This window comes from Camellia sinensis, chromosome 7, assembly GCF_055761805.1.
Source record: "Camellia sinensis isolate YWXY chromosome 7, ASM5576180v1, whole genome shotgun sequence".
Classification (NCBI taxonomy): domain Eukaryota; kingdom Viridiplantae; phylum Streptophyta; class Magnoliopsida; order Ericales; family Theaceae; genus Camellia; species Camellia sinensis.
Window position 1 is genome coordinate 150,532,065 of NC_138967.1, and position 23,566 is coordinate 150,555,630.

Genomic DNA, 23,566 nt, shown 5'->3' on the forward strand with positions numbered 1-23,566 from the left:
TTCGACCCTAACAAACTTAACTCTCCTTTCTATAACATTAACTTATACTGTAATTATCGTCTCCAAACAAAAAAAACTATTTTATTGAGATATTTCATCAAAAAAAAAAAGTACTCATTCTACATATTTGTACATAGGGAAACAAATACCAATAAGAACTAATTAGCAAATATTATATAAAAAAAAAATAGAAAATAAACATTTAAAGACATCATATAGGTGATTTCTATCAAAAAATAAACATTTGAATAGTGCAAATCATAGGAACTATTTAAAAAGAAAAAAAAAAGTATATATAATCAAATTCAGAGGGGATACATTGAAAGAACTATTTATAAATCTATACTAAAACATAGATTTTATAAAGTTGAAGAGGAGCATGTGCCCCTCTTGGGCCTAAAGGTGTGCGGGACACATATCAATGCAATTTAGGGGTAAAATAAAAATCGCACAGTGGGTGGCGGGTTGATAAAATTATCATTAGAAATTGTCATTTTTCTTATAAAAAATTGGCGGTTCAATTGCCAAATAATGACGATTTTGACTTGGCGGTTCGATGGATTGGTGGTTTATAAAAAACCATAATTTAAATTACAAAATTTTAATCAAAGATTAAAAAATCTAATTTATATTACAAGAGGGTTTCCACCATAAAAACAATCATCACTTGTATTTCCCTCATCCATTATGTATTACAAAATACAAATTTATAATGATGATAAGTAAAAATATATCAAATATTTCTAATTGAGAAAACATGTAACATTGTTGTTGAATGATATAGTCTGATACAAGAAAATGGTGGAAAAAAATCCAGAAATTCATACAGTGGGTGGAAAATTTAAGATACTTTTCAAAACAATTTTGAAATAGTTGTAGTTCATTTATATTGCCTAATTGAAGGTTTAGAGGAGTACACCATGTGCCCCCTACCACAAATTATTAATGTAACTTTATCACAAAATTTTGTAGTATTAACCACGAAATACGTAACCTCGCCACAAATTAGCATAACAAAATATTCAAAATTTTATGATTGATGTTACAAAAGTTTGTGGCTTGGCTACGATATTTTTTGTTACGCTAATTTGTGACAAGATTATACATTTTGTGGCCAATTTATGATATTGAGAGGGTAATTTATACCTAAATTGGGCCGAGATGGGTAAATGGGCCGTTCTTTGGGCCACAGTAAGAAAGGCTGGATGAAAGGGGGCTTGTAGTTAGCCCGGTCCTGGTAAGCCTTATTGTTATCCCGGTCCGAAAGAACCATGAAGTTAGTCCGGTCTAGAGAAACTTTGCATATAGCCCAGTCACCGTACTCAAAGTTAGCCTGGTCATGGCTTATCATGGTTATCTCGGTCAGAACCTTGCTGTTTGTTAGCTCGGTCTGATCACATCATGGTTTGTACATAAGAAACCGAGGTAAGAGCAGTGAAAGGAAGAACCAAACTAGCTATAGTTCGGTCTAATCTGCAGCTTAGCATAGCCATGCTTACCTTGGTCATATTGGAATCCGACCATGGTAAAACCATCTCACTTGGTTTAAGCAGTGAGGGGGGTGTTGAAGGATAAGCATTATTTTTCTGGAGTATGACTCCTAGGAGGACTCTACATGGATGAGTAAAAGTCCTACTAGGATTGTGCCACACGAAACCTATAAAAGCTCATAACATCACCTATGGAGAGGTAACACAACTTTGATTCTTGAATACACAGAGCTTTTGTCTATTTGGCTGACTTAGGCATCGGAGAGGTATCCGGCACACACCCGCCAGCTCACGTTTGTGTTTTCAGGGAGTAAAGTAACGACGTACGGAGGAGCGCAAACTTGATCAACAGGATTATACGAGAAAGTTTATTTCTTTCCCATACAATTGGCGCCATCTGTGGGAAACATCAAACTAGAACAAAACCTCTTGATCAAGCTTTTTCTCTTTATAAGCAATGGTGCACAATGAAGATTTTCCACAGTCCGCCATTGACGGACAAACACCAGAGGTGGGTGCAAGGCGCGAAGGCCTACCTTCTATCTCTCCTATGGCGGACTTGGAGCCACAGCGACAGAATCCCAGGAGGGATGCAAGGGGGAGGAGGCGGACTAACAACCCCCGTCACTCTCGTTCACAAAGTCCTGACAGACAAAAGCGGAGGATTGATCCTTAAGTTTTGGAGGACCGCGTGAAGGAGCAAGATGAATTGATAAGGAAGATGACGGCGGACATGGAGGCCATGAAGCGCCAGATCAATGGAAAAGGGGTGGCGATGGGAGAGAGACGCAAAGGCAATGCGCCTCCTCGCCACTCAAAAGATCGTAATAGGCATACCACAACATCGCAAGCAGAGAGTAGAAGTCTCAGGACGAGCGACACTCAATCAAGGACTTCCAGAAATCGTTACTCCAGGTCTGAGAGAACGAGATCACTAAGGTCTTACACAGAGGGAAGTACCTATCGGCCCTCACACACGCACCATACATCATCTAGGCAAGCAGAGTTGCCTAGATCGTCCGACTTACGGACTGTGTTTGGAGAAAGGGCGCGACAGAAAGAGGATGCTAGGACACGCGATCCACATAGAGTTTCAACCCTTCAGCGGTTGGCCCCTCGGACGCATGGAAGTGTCGAGGTTAGGATGCCAATACCGCACCTTGCCTACGAACCAACAGATAAAGCGTTGGCAAGACTTCATTGCTCGCCGTTCGTTCCGGCAATTGAGAACGCACCATTACCCTCAGGCTTCATCCAGCCTAAATTTACCACCTACGAAGGGAAAACAGACCCTTATATGCACCTAAGCCACTTTCGTCAGGTTATGGCAGTATACCGACGGAACGAAGCTTTAATGTGCATCCTCTTCTCATCAAGCTTTGGTGACCTAGGCTTGACTTGGTTCGAAAAACTTCCAGAAGGCAGCATAGCCTCTTGGGCGCAATTGGCGGAGGCATTTGTTACTAGGTTCAGAACGAACACCAAAACCCCGGTGGAAATTGATCAACTGCTCTCCATCGATATGGGCGAAAAAAAGTCATTAAAATCCTACAATAGCCGCTACTAGGAGACCTTCAACCAGATTGGGGACTGCCCCACCAATCTCACCATCGCACAGTACAAAAAAGGCCTTCCAGTCGGGAACAGACTAAGGGACTCAATCACTATGACACCGCCTCTCACAATGGAGGCCTTAATGGAGAGAGTGCACCAACACATTCGGGTAGAAGAAGATGGCGCTCGTGCTAAATCAAAGTCTAGCACAACCACAATATCAGATAAAAAGACCGCGGCAAAGGTCAACGCGATAGAACGTTCGAACAAAAACGGACGAGGCAGGCGGGACAACGAAGAAGACCAGGATAAAAGATGGTTGAGAATCCGCACTGCCATTACCGCGATATTCAAACACCAATCTACCGGATCCTAAGCGAGATACGCAATGAACCTTTCGTCAGATGGCCTGCCAAGCTAGGAGAAGCTCAGAAGGACTACGACGAAAGATCGCAGTGCACCTTCCATAAAGAAAAAGGGCACCGCATTGAAAATTGTACACCATTGAGATAGCATTTAGAGGAGTTGGTGGCAGCCGGTCACCTAGACAAATACATTGAAGGAGGGGCGCAGCCAGCCCCCTAGAATGACGATCACCCGAACGGCATGCCGATTGACGCCCCACCTCAAGGCGTGATTAACGTGATCCATGGGGTATTCAAACCTGAGCGGGTATGTGAGCTCAGGGGCATAATCAAAAAGGCAGAGCACTTAAGGGAAGTACTAAGTGCGCAACCTACCATCAAAAAGGGGAGAACAGAGGCAACAAACGTCATGTCTTTTTCAAACAAGGACTTGGAAAGGATATATTACCCTCACAACGATGCACTGGTCGTCACCCTTCACATCAAGGACTACGACGTCAAGTGAATTGTGATAGACCAAGGTAGCTCGTGTGAGATAATGTACTACGACACCTTCAAATAACTAAAATTGGAGGACAAAGACCTGGCCCCAGCTGTATCCCCCCTGATCGGATTCAACTCAATGCCAGAATGGCCAGTCGGCAAAATTATCCTGCCAGTCAGGGCAGGAAACGTGACAAAACAAGTGGAATTTTGGGTGTTGAAGGTCCCTTCCACTTACAACATAATCTTGGGAAGAACATGGCTGCATGCCATACGAGCGGTAGCTTCGTCCTACCATCAAGTAATGCGATTCCCCAACGAAATTGGGGTAATTGAAAAGGTCTTTAGAGACCAAATTATGTCCAAGCAATGCTTTGTCACGGTTAATGGTAGCCGTGCTGCCAAAGGATATGTTCATTCGGTGGAAGAATCTGAGCTGTTCACAGATGTCGGCAAAACAGCTGATCAAAAAGCGGTGGAAGACTTGGTAGAAGTAAGAATAGATGAAAAGAACTCGGATAAATTCTTTTTGCTCGGATCGTCGTTGTCCAGCACTGAGAGATTAGAGGTTTTGAAATTCTTAACCTCTAACATCAAAGTGTTCGCCTGGACACCCTACGACATGCTAGGCATTGATCCAAACTTCATCTGTCACCAACTCAATATTCACCCATCCGCCAGACCAATCATTCAGCGCACTCGCAGATCGGCACTCCACCACGCCGAAATAGTTGCGGAAGAAGTAGGAAATCTGCTGGAGGCAGGAGCTATCAGAGAGGTGTACTACCCCAGATGGATTTCCAACACAGTCGTGGTACCAAAAAAGAATGGCAAGTGGCGTGTTTGCGTCGATTATAAGACAGTCAACAAAGCATACCCAAAGGACAGCTTTCCCTTACCACAGATAGATCAACTGGTAGACCTAACGGTAGGGCACAACCGACTTAACTTTCTTGATGCATACAGAGGCTACCATCAGATCGCCATGTACAAACCAGACCAGGAGGTCACGTCCTTTACAACTCCAAGAGGACTGTATTGTTACAAGGTCATGCCCTTTGGCCTAAAGAATGCAGGGGCAATATTCCAAATAATGGTCACCAAGATGTTCGAGCCGTTTGTAGGTAGAACAATGGAGGCTTACATTGACGACATGGTGGTCAAAAGCAAGGATGAAAACAACCATCTAAGGGACCTAGGTGAGATGTTCCAGATTCTGAAGAGGCACAAGTTGCGCCTTAATGCATCTAAGTGCGCGTTCGGTGTAGGATCTGGCAAATTCCTGGGCTTCCTGGTGACCAACCGGGGTATTGAGGCAGACCCCTCCCAGATCAAAGTTATTCAGGATCTGGAGAGGCCTAACTCAGTAAAAGAAGTGCAACATCTCACCGGCATGGCAGTTGCACTCAACCGATTCATTAGCCGGTCGTCAGACAGACTACAACCATTTTTTCTAGCATTAAAAGCCAAGTTCGAGTGGGACAAAGAATGCTCTGGAAAACTTGAAGGAATACATGTCTTCTCCACCACTGCTTGTCACCCCAATACCTGGAGAAGAACTCTTCCTGTACCTGGCGGTCTCTCAGCACGCAATTAGCGCAGTATTGGTCCGTGCGGAAGGAATCCAACATCTGCCCATTTATTATGTCAGCAAGACATTACTGGGCGCCGAAACGAGGTACTTGCTACTGGAAAAACTGGCCTTGGCCTTAATGATGGCCTCAAGGAAGTTGTCGCACTACTTCCACGCCCACACCATAGTCGTCCTTACAGCTTTTCTATTGAAAGCTTTGTTTGAGAGGGCGAACTTTTCTAGGCGAATCTTGAAGTGGGCAGTAGAGTTGGGACAATTCGACATCAAGTTCCAACCCAGAACCACAATAAAGGCCCAAGCTTTGGCAAACTTTGTCGCAGAATTTACTCTTGGAAGTCATCATATCTGCCCAGTCTACCTGACTAATACAACCGAACTAGGGATGGAAGTTGACGCCAAAATAGCACAACCCCTGCTGCAGGATACTCAGTCGGACCCCAAGGTAGACCAGAGTAAAGAGAGCAAGGCAAAAGTGAACCATGCTACACCAAGCCAAGACTCACCAACAAATAAAGACTTGGTTCAATCAGATAGCGAGGGGCAGACAGCAAGTATGGACCTTGAAGAAAACACTAGCAACATTCTTGACCCCACGGCATCATCTGACCCCTCCACTTGCTGGAAATTGTTCGTTGGAGAGATGTGGAAGCTCTTTGTGGACGGAGCATTCAACCGGCATGGTGCAGGACTTGGCATAGTCCTCATCTCACCAGGCGGCCTGGTTGTGGAGCAAGCAATCAACCTTGGATTCCCAGCATTAAATAACGAAGCGAAGTATGAAGCGCTTCTTGTAGGTCTCAAATTAGCATTCTACATGAAGGCCACTGAGCTAATGGTCTACAGCGACTCACAGCTGGTGGTAAACCAAATTTCTGGTGACTACGAAACGAAGGATGACAGGATGGCCAAGTACCAAGAATTGGTCAGAACAGAGATCAAGAAATTTGAAGTAGTAAGGATAGAACAGATTGGCAGGGAGAAAAACAGCAGAGTAGACGAACAAGTAGGCTTTGCTTTAATGGCAGATACATCCATCCCTCACCCACTGCTAATTGACTACTTACCAAGACCAAGCATTGAAGAACCCGAAGCAGAAGAGGTATGTTGCGCCGAACTAGGCCCCTCATGGATGGATCCCATCATACTGTTCTTAAAAGAAGGCGTCTTATCGGAAGAAAAGAAAGAAGCTAACAAAATTAGAGCAAAGTCGCAGCGATTTTGGCTCTCCCCATCTATGGCATTATACAAAAAGTCATTCTCAAGACCTTACCTAAAATGTGTCCACCCCAGCAAAGTGGAAGCGTTCTTGTTCGAGATACACGAAGGCGTGTGCGGAAGCCACCAAGGAGGAAGATCGTTAGCCTACAGAGCCATTTCACAAGGATACTGGTGGCCATACATGCAAGCAGACTCAGAGAAGTATGTGAAGAAGTGCGAGAAATGTCAGAAGTTCGCACACCAAATACATCAGCCAGCCAGAAAACTCCTACCATTAACCAGCCCATGGCCCTTCGCAATGTGGGGCTTGGATATAGTAGGACCACTTCCAATAGCACCCAGTAACAGGAAGTTCTTTCTCGCAGCAACAGACTACTTCACAAAGTGGGTGGAAGCAAAAGCATTGGCATCAATCAAGAAAAAAGATGTGAAGAAGTTCGTCTAGCAGAATATCATTACTCGATTCGGCGTACCTAAAGCCCTAATATCAGACAACGGCACTCAGTTTGATGACAGAATCTTTAGAGACTTTTGTGAAGAATACAAAATAGAGTTCTACAATTCTACACCAGCATATCCCCAAGCCAACGGCTAGGCAGAAGCATCAAACAAGGTCATCTTGGATGGACTGAAGAAAAGGTTAGAAAGAGCAAAAGGTAAATGGGCTGAGGAACTTCCTCATGTTTTATGGGCCTACCGCACCACACCTCGATGATCAACAGGAGAAACACCATTCTCCTTAGCCTACGGCATGGAAACAGTAATCCCGCTGGAAGTTGGCCTCCCCACAATTAGAAGTGAAAATTTTGATCCAGACTTGAATGGAGAAGCCATAGCATTGGAGCTCGACCTCGCCGAAGAAAGAAGAGAAAAAGCACTGGTTCACATTGCCTCATACAAACAAGAGTTATCCAGGAAATACAACAAGACAGTACATCCAATTCAATTCAAAATCGGAGATGGGGTACTGCGCAAAGTGATAGGAAACACCATGATATCTGGAGATGGCAAGTTAGGGCCCAATTGGGAAGGACCTTACAAAGTGGTTGGATTAGCAGGCAAAGGGGCATACCACTTAGAAGGCGAGGACGGCAAAGCCATTCCCAGGCCATGGAACACTACCAATCTTAAACTATTTTATTTTTACTTTTTTTTTTTTTTTTAGCATTCTTGTAATTTTTCTTGCCCCAATAAAACAAGTAGTTTTCTTTTCAGCATAAGTGTTCTATTCTGTAAAAGTTGTTTTAGTAAGTTAGGGGAATTAAAAATATAGTTGGCCAGAATAACCAAATGTGAACCTTCCTATGCCCAAGATAAGGATCCAGGCTGCAGGATGTTTGGTCGGAATAACCAAACACTGTACTCTAGGCTGGCTAGAAAAACCAACTTAGACGTTGGCTGGATTAAACCAACACCCCTCCTAAGCCCAAGATAAGGATCCAGGCTGCAGGACGTTTGGTTAGAATAACCAAACACTTTACTCTAGGTTGGCTGGAAAAACCAATCTAGAAGTTGGCTGGACAAACCAACACCCCTCCTAAGCCCAAGATAAGGATCCAGGCTGTAGGACGTTTGGTCGGAATAACCAAACACTTTACTCTAGATTGGCTGGAAAAACCAATCTAGAGGTTGGCTGGATTAAACCAACACTTGGTACTCTTCAAGCCGAAGTAAGGATATTGACTGAAGAGTGGTTGGCTAGATTAAACCAACACTTGGTACTCTTCAGCCGAAGTAAGGATATCGGCTAAAGAGTGGTTGGCTGGATTAAACCAACACTTGGTACTCTTCCGCCGAAGTAAGGATATCGGCTAAAGAGTGGTTGGCTGGACTGAACCAACTCTTAGTACTTTTCAGCCGAGGTAGGTATCTTGGCTAAAGAGTGGTTGGCAGCTATAATTATATTGTAAGATTAAGACCGAGATAATTATCTCGGCAAGAAAATATTAATCTGTATACAAAAGTAAATGCAGGCATGGCACAGACCGAATAGAAAGATGAAAGGTTTTTTCATTCAAAAACAAAACAGAGCTACAATTGTTGAAGACTCACTCCGGTTACAAACTTTTTTCCCAACAAAAAGCAAGAAAATACTAAAATCAAGCAACAAGAAGAAAAGTACAAAATCAGGCGAAAAGATCATCAAGATCAGCATCAAGGTCAACTCGGACCCCAGTTTCATTCGGTAGCACAATTTCGGTTGGAAGCATGGTTTCCGTAGGCAGCTCGTTGGTCAGGTCTTCCACCATTGGCTCCGACCGGACTGACTGATTGACAGGGTCATTGACAACCGGGGTATCGTTGGGCACGGTTTCTTCTTCATCATCTGAATCCTCAAGAAATTGTTGCTGAAGGGCAGCAGCATATTCCGCCATGGAGCTCAGTATAAAGTATGCAGGAGCGTTGAAGACCTCGGTCTCTGGACCGTGACCAAGCTGCACTACAGCCGCCCTCCACCCACATTTGAAGAAGACATCCTTGGCAGCTTTACATTGTTTAATGTAAGTCGCCTCCCCCTCCTTGTAACCCCGGAGCTCGGCGTCATCCACACTCTTCTTCAACTTCTCAATCTCGGCGTTCTTCTTTCCTTCGAGCTTGGCCAGCTCCCGCAGGTATTTGTCTTTTATCATGGCTGCAGCCTTTTTCTTATCTACTTCGGCCAAGCTAACCAATCCAGTCAGACGGACATTCTCAGATTGGAGCTCGGCTATCCGTTCCCTGGCTTGTTCTAGCTCAGCAGTCTTTTCAGTCACTTCGGCCATGGCTTGCCTTGTAGTCTTGCGAAGTTCCAGCACACGCTTATGAGTGATGTGGTTCTTCTACATGGCCTGCAAAAGAATGGAAAAAACTTGTAATCAAACCGAGATAAAAGTTGTACAAATTAGAAAGATTAATAGAGGACGCTACTTACGAGCACCATGGATTTTGTAGCCGAACAGATGGCTTTTAGCTCGGTCAAGTGGTTGTGGTGCTTCATGTCAGCGGGAAGACAAACACCTTTAGCCAGGTTGAATGCCATCAGGTGGTCTTTCTCTGCAACCACTGAGTCAGAATCCGTGATAGCACGGTTTTGAAAGGTGATTTTCGGAGCCCATTTGGAGGAGGTAGCTTGGCCAGAGCACTCCGGTTGTGGGCTCGATGGAGGGCTTGGCAGGATGGTTTGAGGAACCGCGGTTTCATCTTCATCAACAAGACATTGCTCGGTTTGGGTAGTCCGGGCACGTTTCCTTGGGCGAGATGATGAAGGTTGTTGAGTAGGAAGGGCCACCACGGTCCCTTGAGTTTGATCAGCTGGTGGTATCTCGGTTGGGTTTGTTTCGGTCAGAAGGGCTCGCACGGCTCTCTTTTTGGCCATTTCTTGTTCGGCAGTAAGTGGGATAAGGTTGATTTGAGGCAAGGATGGGTCCGGTTCAGGAGAGGATTCTAGCAGAAAGTCAATTACCCTGGTCCTTCATTTTTCACTGTATCGGTAGGTCAGTTCAAAATTAAGCAGGTCAGTCTAACTCCGGTCTGGATATCGCAGCGCGGCGCGAAGCACGTTCAAGTTGGGGTAGCTGTATTGGGACTTAAGAAAGTTCCTATCTGCAAAAAAGAAGACAACATTTAGTTCGGTTCATAATCAAAAAACCGAAATAACAAGAAGAATACAGTAAAGCCGAGGCAACCCTACCGACTACACCCTTGTTCCAGTTTATTCTGTGGCCTGGGATCTGGGCTTGGTGGTCTTCAAAATTCCCAGATACCCAGAAAAAATCATCATCATTCAAGTCTTTGTCTGGTGTGTCCTTTATTATTTTTTCACGCCGGTGCTTTATTCATAAGTAGTAAATCCAGCCATCTTCGGCTGATCCTATGGAATACTGGTGGAAGAGCTCGGCGAGACCGAGGTTAAGGCCAGCCCGATGGTTTAACTCGGCTATTCCGTTTATTATGTGGTAAGAATTGGTGGAAAGTTGGGTAGGGCAGAGTTTGGTTTGCCTGAGGAATTCACAGAGTAAGGGCTGTACAGGGAAGCGTAGACCGCACTCCACAATGGAAATAACATTAAAAGGGACAAAGCCCTGTTTACCCCAAGGAACGGTGTCTAGGTCGGCTAAGGTGAGGTGAACATCGTCAGAGATGTTATAATCCTTTCGGAATTTAGCCATACCACCAGGTGTGTTTACTAAATACCTATACTTTCCCATTATGGTTTAAGTTATGAATAAATTATACTTGGGTGTTAGCTCGGTCGGAGAATGGTGCCGAGTAGCTCGGTTGAGCACTCAAAAGAGTATCTGGGTAACCTAAGTCTGCAAAGTGAAAAACAAAGGTTAAGCACAGATCGTTGGACCGTGCTAAAAGAAACTCAGGTAAGATAAATGAAGTCCTAGCTCAGCTATGTGAATTGCTTCGTATCTTAGCTCGGTTTGAGCAAGGGGTCTGCTAGCTTAGTTTAAGCGAAGGTTTGCTAGCGAAGGTTTGGGCAAGGGATTTGTTAGCCCGGTTGAGCCTATAGGGGCAGCATTCTTAGTTCGGTTTGAACTAGGAAGGCTGGTTTAGCCCTGAGTTGTAGCTCGGTCATGGTCGAGGCTTTCAAGCATACTATTAGCACGGATCAATAGCCCGGCTAAGATAAATTGAAACAAAAGATAGTTCGACCTAATGAAACTACTAGTTTAGCATGAAGTGCTAGTTCGGTTTGTAGTCTGGCTAGATTGACATCAACTACAAACAACTTCCTAGTTCGGTTATATTGTGATTTTGAATCAAAACCAGTGTTTCTCAGGTTATTTCAAGTGATTCTATTACTAAGTTTTTTCCAAAAAATGCAAGGCAAAGCAAATGGAAAGAATATGTTTCGTAAAAACACAAACAAAAAGCTATGGATTAAACAAATGCGAAAACAATAAAGGGAGAATAGTTCTATATAACTTACCAGGTCAAGATGAAGGCAACAGTTGCAAGCAAAAATCATGAGCTTCACAGTTATCAGGTTGAAATGGGGGGTTCAGAGGCTTGCAAGAGAGAAAGGGTGAATAGTAAAGTAAATGATTCAAAGCATTTAGGGATTGTTTTGTGAAAAGAAAAGGGCTAAAGGCAGGAACTGTTCAAAAAACATGAGGTACGAAGACGGCGTGACAAATGCCTTTAGCCAATGAGAGCATGCCACGTGTCCTTGGAATGAGAAGCGATTCAGTTGCTGTGATTGAAAAGACGTTTTGACCGGATAGGTACAGCCCGGTGTGAATTTAGCTCGGCTGGAAAGGCTAAAGAGTTTTAGCTCGGCTGGGAAGGCTAAATAGTCTTAGCACGGTTGTAAAGGCTTAAAAGTTTAGCTCGGTTGTAAGACTAAAATCTTTAGCTTGGCTGGTAAAACAAGTAAATCCCAATCATGCTGCGCAGATGGAATTAAGGGGCAATTGAGAGGGTAATTTATACCTAAATTGGGCCGAGATGGGTAAATGGGCCGTTCTTTGGGCCACAGTAAGAAGGGATTGATGAAAGGGAGCTTGTAGTTAGCCCAGTCCTGGTAAGCCTTATTGTTATCCCAGTCCGAAAGAACTGTGAAGTTAGTCCGGTCTAGAGAAGCTTTGCATATAGCCCGGTCACCGTACTCAAAGTTAGCCCGATCATGGCTCGGTCAGAACCTTGCTGTTTGTTAGCTCAGTCTGATCATATCATTGTTTGTACATAAGAAACCGAGGTAAGAGTAGTGAAAGGAAGAACCAAACTAGCTATAGTTCGGTCTAATCTGCGGCTTAGCATAGCCATGCTTACCTCGGTCATATTGGAATTCGACCATGGTAAAACCATCTCACTTGGTTTAAGCAGTGAGGGGGGTGTTGAAGGATAAGCATTTTTTTTCTGGAGTATGACTCCTAGGAGGACTCTACATGGATGAGTAAAAGTCTTACTAGGATTGTGCCACGCGAAACCTATAAAAGCTCATAACATCACCTATGGAGAGGTAACACAACTTTGATTCTCGAATACACAGAGCTTTTGTCTATTTGTCTATTTGGCTGACTTAGGCATCGGAGAGGTATTCGGCACACACCCGCCGGCTAGCTCTCGTTTGTGTTTTCAGGGAGTAAAGTAACGACGTACGGAGGAGCGCAAACTTGATCAACAGGATTATACGAGAAGGTTTATTTCTTTCCCGTACAGAGTGCATATGGTACGCACCTTAGGGGGTGAACACCATAGAGTTTTACTATAGTTTATGCTCATTGGTGTGTTGAATACAAAACAAAGTGAAAGCTTGATCATAATGTCTTTTGTTTTTTTTGTGTGTGTTCAATACAAAACAACATGATGCTCTTTTTTTCTTCGTTGGATTCAAATTCAACTCAAACAACAAAATAGGGTGATTCACCAAAACCTAGATTTGAAAAATAATTTCATCAATTGTTTTCATTATATAACAAAAAGTGAAAAGATTAGTGCATATCGTCGATCGCTGCCGCAATCAGTTTCTAGAAACGTGTTGTCGTACCATCAAAATAGTCTCGCCCGCCATCAATCTCACTGCTGAAGAGAGAAAACCATTGTCGAAGAGAGTCTACAGAGAGAGAATGTAACGACCCCAAAATCCGTATTAGAGATTACCTTTACGGCCTTATGGGTTAACACATTTTAATTTATTGATATGTGTTCAAATTGAGGAATTATCTATTGAGCCAAGGCTGTAAAATTGAAATTACTGACCTTTACGGGTTCAAAAATCACAATTGAGGACTTGGATGTGTTAACGGAAATTTTTAGAACTATTTGGGAAACTTAATTGGAAATCTAATTTGTCTGATTCGTTAATGTGTGTTTGGGTGGTTAACTTGGTACTGCAAATTGAAGGCCTTAGAGGCTTCAGAAACCAGAACATGGGACATATTTATAATCATCATAATTTTTAGAGTCATTTGGAAAGTTTAATTGAAATTTAATTTTTTGCGATTTGTAAGGGCATGTTTGGCCCTCCTTATTTGTGATAAAGCTTATATAGTTAATTATATGGGTGTATATGATATATATGAATAGGACTCATCTTTTGGAGCAAAAAAATATCTAAGAAGATAAGAAGACCCGTGAGAAAGAGAGGCCAAGAGAGAGTGAGAGAGAGGGTTCACCATTGTTGAGAGCTTGAAGATGACTTGAAGAAATTGGAGAGAAGAAGGAGAGTAACCATGGAAGCTTGGAGAAATTAAAGAGAACCATAAGGAAGTCAAAGAGTGAACTAAGGTAAGATAAATCATCTTGAATCCTTATGTTTGAGGCATCAATTTTATGAAATCATGATAATAAGGGAAGCTTTGAACCCATTTGAGTTAGGGTTCTATGTATATATTTGATTGAATCTTGATTTCCTAAGAATTTCTTGATTGAAGAATTAAAGTCATTATATTTGTTTATTTTGAGGTTATGATGTTTGATGGAGAAGAATAATGTGAAATTGGTCATATATTAAAGGGTTTTGGGCTTTGATTTACATGTAATTAAGGTTTGATTTTGAAAATGAGAAGTCCCAAATTTTCAGCCATTTTCGAACTGCAAATTGTCTAGGGCCGCACGTGCGGCACTGTTTCCCCGCACGTGTGGAGACAGCTCTATCCAGCCAACTTTGAACAAGCATATCTTTTGCATCCGGACTCTGTTTTGAGTGATTCTTGAGCCTAAAATCAAGCCCCAGAAGTCTAGTTTCCAATGGTGGTGGTCTCACTCCAAAATTCTAAATACAAAAATAGTTATGCTCAAATTAGTGACAACTATTTACTTTCTGTCAACCAGTTTTGTACCATTTCTTCACCTAAATCATTTTCCACCGATTTCTCATGTTTTCTGAGACATGGATTATAACTTAGTAAGGAATAATGAGCTTGGTACCACCATGGCTAATTGATTGAACAATCAAAGAGAATAAGTAAAGGATCGAGTATAATCTCATATTATGTGTTGTGCACTGTACTTGTAGGTCGAGACGAGGACATCGTCCTATTATTACCGGGAGCTGATCACTGTGAGTAGTAGTACGGTAGTCATACGTTCAATTATCGTTAATGATTTTTATCATTAATATGCTGTTCCTTGCAAGTAATTAAGTTAACAATGTGTTGATTGGAAAATCTAGAGGCATTATTGAGCGGTATTACTGTTGACAAAGAAGACTAACATTCTGTTATTTGCAAGATAGCTATAGTGATAGATGATGAACAAAGGGAACGTATAAGCACTATGGAACCATGGTATTCACGTATCTCTAAAATCATTCAATCTGTAAATGTGCTTATCTCTCATTAATAATTATCAGGAATGTCCTGTTAAACTTATCTATGTTAACTCATGTAAATGATGTAACGGCTACCATTAGTACCTTGTTAAGTACAAGTCAACTATGGTAACATATATGAACGATCAAACAAAGGTGTATGCTTCTATATGCTATTAATAGATCAAGTGAACTACGCCATTTCTTAATGAATAATTAGTTAAGACCACGAATTGTTTTATACGTTAATACCTACTAAGCATTATGATAAACAACGGATTGATTTACGGATGACTCAACCTGAAAACAAAATTAAATATCAATGACCTTGTCACATGACTCACGTTATGATGTAAACTGTTCTGTCTTTGTTAAGTGTACTGTAATGACATGATATAACAAGAAATGCTCTATGTTCTGATATGTTACGTTTTGACTTAATAAACAGTTGTCCATATATGTAAAGTACTCATGACATTTGTAGCACACGACCCTTACCCGGGGGTAATAATACCGTGGTTCAAGGATGTTACAAGTTTACGTATGTTACAAGTTTACATATGTTACAAGTTCAAGTATGCACAAGTTTAGGTATGTTACAAGTTCACGTATGTTATAAGTTCTCAGTATCGGGGGATTCCTTTATGGAACTAACAAGAATGCTTTATATTGATTTGTTAGCGCTAGCGAAGTGCCAAGTATAATCAAGTATGAATTCTGATTTTGTTTATGATTCAAGTATAATGCATATGTATGAATTTGTTTCCGTTTATGGTTTGACATGAAATGTATGGTTTGGTCTGTAAGACCTATTAATTACTGGTATGGAACAAAGTGCTACTTGGAACTAAGTGCTACATTGTGAGCCACCTCTAGAGTCCATGTGAGACACCTCTTGAATCCATACATATATGAACTAGGCTTAAAGCCAATCTGGGCCTATGGCCATTCTATATGATCTATTAGGTCAGAGGCCATTCTGTATTTTTGGTATGGAGCAACGTGCTGTACGGAACTAAGTGCTACAGTGCGAGTTACCTCTAGAATCCGTATGAGCCACCTCTTGAGTCCATACATATGTGAAAGTTATGAGGCTGAAAGCTGTTCTGTGAAAGTTATGAGGCCTATGGCCATTTTGTATGATCTATAAGATCTGTTAGTATGAAACAAAGTGTTGTACGGAACTAAGTGCTGCAATGCGAGTCACCTTTAGAATCCGTGCGAGCCACCTCTTAAGTTCATACATACAAGTTCAAGGGCTCAATGCCAACACGTTCAAGGGCTTAATGCCAATATGTTCAAGGGCCTATTGCCACTCTGTTCAAGGGCTTAAAGCCATTATGTCTCAAGATATTATGTTTTAAGTCATTATGTTTCAAGACTGGGCCTAAAGCCGTTATGAAATTAGTGCAGAACCAATTAACCTTATGCCCTCTTTATCTATGTATGCATTGATATGTATTATACTTCAAGTTGAGCATTGAATCATTTATGTACTATTATTCATTGAGCTTCGCTCACTTTGTGTTATGTCTGTTCTGTAGGTAATTACTGTGGAAGTCCGTCTTAACCCTTGATGTTCACCCTTCAATTGTCAACCTCAGTATGCCCAGACTCCCAGACCAAGCCCATGCATTTATGTGAAGTTTTGTTAAGATTTTGGCTTGCACTTTAATTATTTACTTAAGGTTAAAATGTATGTATATACCCCCTTTCTTTACCAATGTTCGGATATACACTCATTTATATGTATGGGTATGTATATAGATAAATGGCTCTCACGTATGTGATCCTGGCATGTTAGTTTTAGCTCAATGGATGTTATTTTATGTTACTTTGTAATATTAAATGCTTCCGTTCAGGGCCCATATATTATATATATCAGGTTATGTGTCCGTATCTACATAGGTCATGCCCAAACTTTTGGGGGCAAGTTTGGAGCGTGACAGAGAAGATGTACCTCTTTTATATTTTTGGTACCCAAAACCTTTATGGTTTATTGAAAGTATAAATTACACTTTGCCCTCATATGAGTTTCACATTTTTTTTTTTCACTTTGCCCCTTAATTTTTTTTACTTTCATCTTTTATATTTCAAGTTTTTTTCAATTTATCCCAAAAGTTAACTTATGTCAAAAATTAGATTAAAATGACACATTAACAACCACATAATGCCATGGCTAGAGGGACACATGGCATGCAAGGTTTGTTGGTCTGTATATATATATATATTTATTTAATAGCGGGCTGAGCCAAGTTAGGTTGATTTAAAAGTATAAATCTCAAACTCAACCCATTAATATATCATGTTAAAATGTTGACCAAATCTGACTCTATAGGCTAAAGTAATCTCCCTAAATTGTGGAATTTTATTCATCTTTGTTTCTATTGCCTCTTCCACCCTGTAGTGCTTTTAGAAGGGAAGAAGGGTTTGGAAAAAAAAAGTAAAGCTCTCACTAATACTAATAGGGTTGTGTACAATACCGCTAAACAGCATCAAACCAAATTGAATCGTGCTTTTTTTTTTTTTTTTTTTTAAATTTTGGCAGGTGGGTTGGCGGGTTGGGTATCCTGAACCTACGGATCAATGCGGGTGGCAGTTGGAGGAATCCAACCTGCCTAATATAACCATCCCGATCTGTATGGTTTTTTTGTTTGTTTGCTAGCTTCTTTTTTTTAAAAAAAAAAAAAAAAAAAAAAAAAAACTGGAGTTGTTTGGGATAATTTATATAAAGTCTACTTTTTGACTTTTGGCTAAAAAAATAAAGGAAAAAAAGATGTATGTTTAGGAGAACTTTTTAACTTTTTACGAAAAGATGTATAATAAAATATTGTAGTAAAATTAAAATGACCATTTTACCTTTATTGACTTTTGAACTTTTAACTTTTTGACTATTGGGTATTTAAATTCAAAGGACAAAATAATAATTTTATCCTGTAAGCTTCCCCCACAAGCTTTCTCCAAATAGTATAGACTTTTTGATTTTTTTAATAACTTTTTGACTTTTTGGATTTTGTAAGTTATCCCAAACATCTACTAGCCTTCGTTTGGAATGTCGGTTGATTTTTTGATTTTTTAATTATTTTAATCTGAGAGTAAAAAATCTCGTTTAGAATAAATTTTTTAAATTTTGTAAATTTTTTTTTTATAATTTAGATATGACAATTTATCATATTAATTTATATTACTTATTTTATTTATTAATATTACTTATTTTATTTTTTTATGACTAAATAAGCAAACTAGCCTATGCCAAACATAAGCTTAGAGCATCTCCAACGGTGTACCAAATATTTCACCAAATCTGAATCAAAAATGGATCATTTTCTTAATTTGATACTTCGCGCTCCAACGGTTCAACATCAAATCCGTTTCATCAAATTTGCGCTGGGCAACCGGTTGGTTGACCGGCCGGTCGACCGGCCGGTCAACCGGTAATGGCAAAAAAAAATTTTTTATTTTTTTTTTTTTACCCGTTTGAACCTTTTTTTTGGAACTTTTTGAACTTTTGGTGGTCGACCGGGTGGTCAACCGGCCGGTCGACCGGGTGGTCGACCACCTAGGCAAAAATTTTTTTTTTTTTTTTTTTGACTGGTTTGAACCTTTTTGTGAACGGTCTGACCTTTCTCCGGGGCGACCGGTTGGTTAACCGGTTGGTCAACCGGATGGTCGACCTGTTCGTCTCATCCCAACGGTTAGGAACAGTGATTTGCTGAAATGCTTCGCCTGCACTCAGTTTGGTACCATTTTTGCTGAATTCTGGATTTGATATCGATTTAGTGAAACCGTTAAAACGTGAAAAAGTAAATTTTTCATCAAAATTTAAATCTGATGCTGGGTTTGGTTCACCGTTGGAGATGGTCTTATATATGCGTATACACCCGCAACACTGTCATGTTCCAATATTTACTTACATACACTCTCACACGCACAATCAACTCTCAAATTAAACCCTAACACCCACCCGCCCCTCCCTTCGTCATCTCATCGTATTCAACGTTTGTCTCACAGTCATTTCTTGCTCATCCACCACACCGATCGCCATCACCATCGCCACCGCTGCTAGCATTGCCGGTCGCCGTCGCATCTTCTCCGCTGGCCGATTTGGTATCTCTCTTTGCTGTCTCTCTCTTATGTTGCTTTCTCTTTCTCTTATTCTCTGTTTTGAGAATAAATTCTTTTTTTTTTAAAGTAAAATTTTGAGTATGCTGGAGATGCATAATAGTTTTCCGTGGTATCAGAGCAGATAGAGCAAAACGAAACACAAAGGGCAAAATTTTCTTGGCTTTTCTAGTCTGGGAGCAAAATGCCCAGAAAATTTCCTTCTCGTTTCAAATACTGTGCTTCAAAATTAATATTAGAGAATATAATTTAATTTTTTTGACAAAATGACCCATCATCATGCAATTTGCAATTTTCATCAATCAAATGTGTAGAAAAAAAAAAAAAAAAAAAAACAGAGGGAAAGTGATTGAAGTCAAAAATAGGAAAAGTTAGAGTAAAACCATTTTGCCGAAACAAAGAAAGAGAGAAAAAAATACTCTCAGAATCAAGTACTCTCTTTGACTTCTGTTCTCTTTCTCTGTCATCATCATACTTGGGTATTTTACATTACATTCTCCTCAATTCTCTCTCCATATACTTTCTTTCTATAAATATATATATATTTTTATGTAATGTAATGCTATCCTATATTTTTATGTAATTTGATGCCTGTGTGAGTGTTTTGAACTTAATCTTCCTACCTAGATCAATCAGCTAGAAACTTTTCTTTATTTATATGTTCTTCATTTTTTTCCCCCCCTACTTATCATCATTGTAAGTTTGTATTTTATACTAGATAATGGACGAGGGAAATACAAGTGATGATTGCTTTGATGGTGGTGGAAACCCTCCTCCACCAGTCCAAGTCCCAATTTATAGTTACTTTTTAATTACAATCTTAAGTACAGCACGCACACTTACCTAACCTCAACTTTAAGAGGCCTAAACTCAAGTGATTTTCTCTAAAAGGGCTTAGTATTTATGGGTTACAAACACATTTTGCTAGTTCTATGTTGTTTACTCTCAAAAAAATATGCTGAAGAAATTACAAGAAAAATTTCAATGTTTCACCCCAGTAACAAAACTCTAAGGGGGTGCACACCATAGAGTTTTCCTATAGTTTATGCTCATTTGTGTGTTGAATACAAAACAAAGGGAAAGCTTGATCATAATGTCTTTTGTTTTTGTTTTTTTGTTTTTTTTTTTTTGTGTGTTTGTGTGTTCAATACAAAACAACGTGATGTTCTTTTTTTCCTCTTTGAATTCAAATTAAAACTCAGACAACAAAACAGGGTGATTCACCAAAACCCAGATTTGAAAAATAATTTCATCAAAACGCAGGCTTGTATAATTCGAAACTAGATGCAAATCATATATTTAAATGTATGTCACATCTCAACAACTAAATTAAGCAAAACAATTGAGAAATGAGAAAAAAAATGGAGTACTTGTATTTATCAAAAAAAAAAAAAGAAAAAAAAAAAAAGAAGAAATAGAGCATTTGCAGATTAATGAGAAAGCTGACCTCGAATCTCAGCCAGCAACAGAGCTTGTATCCAATGACAATGGCAGCTAGATGTTTTTGGGAACCAGTACAAGAGTAACAATTGTGCAGAGAGTTTTTCATATATTTTTTCATTTTCACTAATGAAGCCCATCTACTGTGTGGAGTCCTTTCCGGTCAGGCCCATGTCCGTTGAGCCCAATCCAACAATATGTTACAATCCTTTTTAAAAATATCTCGTCATGTTCTTTTTCTACAGTATGACTTCTGGTAATTATAAATGAAGGCTTAACATCATTTTATAGAAAATTCATATTAGTTGAATTTGTTGCTAGCCTGCTAGTGTTGATTTATTTTAAGTTCAAAAGTTTGAGGTTCTTCAGTTTGAGGTACTTCAGCGGAGTGAAGTAAAGATTGTCAAAGTAGCCTAGATAATCAATGGTCAAGATCTATATATTACACGGACTCTTCAAAATAAATCAAATACCCGTGTCGGACACGCGACACTCGGATAAGGGTATGGAATATGTGTCGGATACTTTTCAACGGATACTTCTTATATAATTGTATATAACACTATTATTATATGTACATATTGTTGCATAATTGCTATAAATGTCTTTTTGACACTGTAAGTTACATATAACACTATTTTATCTCACATACTTCATTAATTTATAAAAATTTGACCTTTTTTTGCCGAGTCTGCGTACCCTTAAATTTATAATTTTATGAGTCCAACCTCTTGATACATACCGACACCCATACCCGAGTCCATGTAACATAGGTCAAGATTATTATTTTTTTGGTGTGTGGGGTTCAGTACTATTCTTGTAACTCTTATGCTTAAATGTTTTACTGGGAAGTGCAGGTGAAACATAAGAGAAGAAATGAATGCATTCAAGGCCTACAAAGCATGTGTCCCTATTGCATGGAGCCCCAACTTGTACATAACCTTGGTGAGGGGCATTCCGGGAACCAGGAGACTTCACAGGCGAACATTAGAGGCATTGCGCCTTCGCAAATGTAATCGAACTGTCATGAGATGGAACACTCCTACTGTCAGAGGAATGCTTCAGCAGGTATTAGCAAAGCTTGCAATGAATGCATTTTTTTAAAAAAAATAAAATAAAATGAATATATTTTATGTTTTTCATTACTAAATGCTGTTTTTTTTAAACATTCACTTAGGTTAAGAGATTGGTTGTGATTGAGACTGAGGAGATGTATAAAGCCCGAAAACAGAAGGATGCAAACCACCAAGCTCTACGTCCACCATTTGTTGTGAGCCACGTCCCTGCCGCTGCAAGTGATTCTTCTCAGTGACCTATTCTTTGGAGGTTAGTTCCCATGTCTTCTATATGGGCTGTTAAAATAGACGGTCACCACAGTATTCAACTTTTAAGAAGGATGTTCAGTACAGTGAACTGTTTCTAAATTCCAAGTACTCTGGCTTGTCTTGTATGCGGTGTTTATTGACCCAAATGTTGGTGGTTGTGGGAGTATTACAGACAGTTATTTGCCATTAAAAAGTTCATGTTTGATGTACAATTGTGACTATATGATTACAAGATTTGTGAGGGGGATCCAAAACTTGGAAGATTCAGCAATCTTTTTATTCAAATGAAATGAGACAGTGGGACTAGTGATCTGATGATTTTCCTACTTAAATTATTCCTTTGTTCAATAAAGAAATGGTTATGTTTAATATCACGCCTTGGATAATTGCATTTGTACTGTTGCTTTTGGTTGACTTCATGTCGATAGAGTTCTATTCCAAATAAAACCAACTATTTAGAGGCTAGTAGAAACCAACTATAACATGCCCTTTGATTATGACATCCAATTTAAAACTGATGGTTGAAAAATCACAACTAACCAGGGTGTCTTTCTAACCAATGACATCTATTGGTACCCTTCATCATTCTATGGTGAGCGGCAGTTGATTGGCTTGTTTATAAATATTGAGTGGCCTTTGGGTTATTTATTTAAAAACACCATGATGAATCATTGAATAGATTCTGGACCATTGTTTTGTATGGTTACATTTCCTAGTTCATGTCAATACATAGCTAGCTTATAGTGCAGTAGTGTCTGCCAAATTTTGAATTGTGTGTTTTTGAATTCCTGGTGCATGCTTCGTCATAGATGTGTGTAGTTTCCATACAAGTTCTGTCTTTGGGCAACTTTTCCAATTTTTTCTTTTTCTTGTTCCTTCTTTCAGAATTTTATATCTGATCATGAACAGCGTCACGTGTGGAGCTGATGCAGGAAGGTGGTGTAAGAAATCCAGATCATTTTCCCATCTAAGCACTTTTATTTGATTGTTGTTCAAGTCCATGGCTAGAATGTCATTTTGGGTGTAAAATTTTGGAGTTTATGCATAATGTGAAGGCAGAAACTCTTTTCGAAATTTATATGTACTGTAGTTTTGGCAGCCATAGCAGTAACAAATTAGATGATGGTATGCAACCCATATGGCATTAGATATTCTGAATTCTGAATCTTCACATAAGAGCCAAATCGATTGTCTTGATATTCGCTTTTGTGGAGTATACACAGATGCATATTTATCTTGAGCCAGATCAATTGTCTTGATATTCACTTTTGTGGAGTGTAAACACATGCATATTTATGTTATTTATGTTGCATGAACTCTTCTAAATGTATTAAGTACTCATGTCAGACAGTTGACACGAGTAAGGCTATGAGATGTGTTCAAAATGTGTAGTTGGCCTGGCAAGCATTTTTAGTCATTCAAGTTAACCATAAAACTATTTATAAAACCTACAATGTTCTATGGTACCTTGTGAAAATCATTTTATCCTATAAAATGGAAGAAGTATATCAAGAAATATAAATATTTTACCATGTGCTTGTGTCCTTGGACAAGAGATTAGATGAATTGGACGCTTAGGCACATATACCGCCACCCAGTACACATACCAAATTCTATGTAACATTGATTGGTTTCATGGTTTTAAATCCATAGAATGTTGACGTTTAACCATTTATCCTCTGGTTCATTTATAAATAACTAATATGCAATTGGGAACTACAATTTTGTAGAGT

The 23,566-nt window shown here is 39.9% G+C and overlaps 1 protein-coding gene across 3 annotated transcripts; it reads left to right on the forward strand.

Annotated features, from left to right (window-relative positions):
- The first annotated feature begins 18,820 nt into the window (after positions 1-18,820).
- On the forward strand, positions 18,821-23,077 carry LOC114317599 (uncharacterized). 3 transcript variants are annotated; one of them, XM_028264347.2, is made up of 4 exons: positions 18,821-19,053; positions 21,366-21,576; positions 21,686-21,834; positions 22,719-23,077. In XM_028264347.2, the coding sequence occupies exons 2-3, from the start codon at positions 21,385-21,387 to the stop codon at positions 21,818-21,820; spliced, it is 327 nt and encodes a 108-aa protein (XP_028120148.1). In that variant the 5' UTR covers positions 18,821-19,053; positions 21,366-21,384; the 3' UTR covers positions 21,821-21,834; positions 22,719-23,077. The 3 variants fall into 3 exon arrangements, with proteins under 3 accessions (XP_028120148.1, XP_028120149.1, XP_082735677.1); XM_028264348.2 differs by having other exon boundaries at positions 18,857-19,053; positions 21,361-21,576; XM_082879551.1 differs by lacking the exon at positions 18,821-19,053 and adding an exon at positions 20,530-20,935 and having other exon boundaries at positions 21,282-21,576.
- Positions 23,078-23,566: the final 489 nt, after the last annotated feature.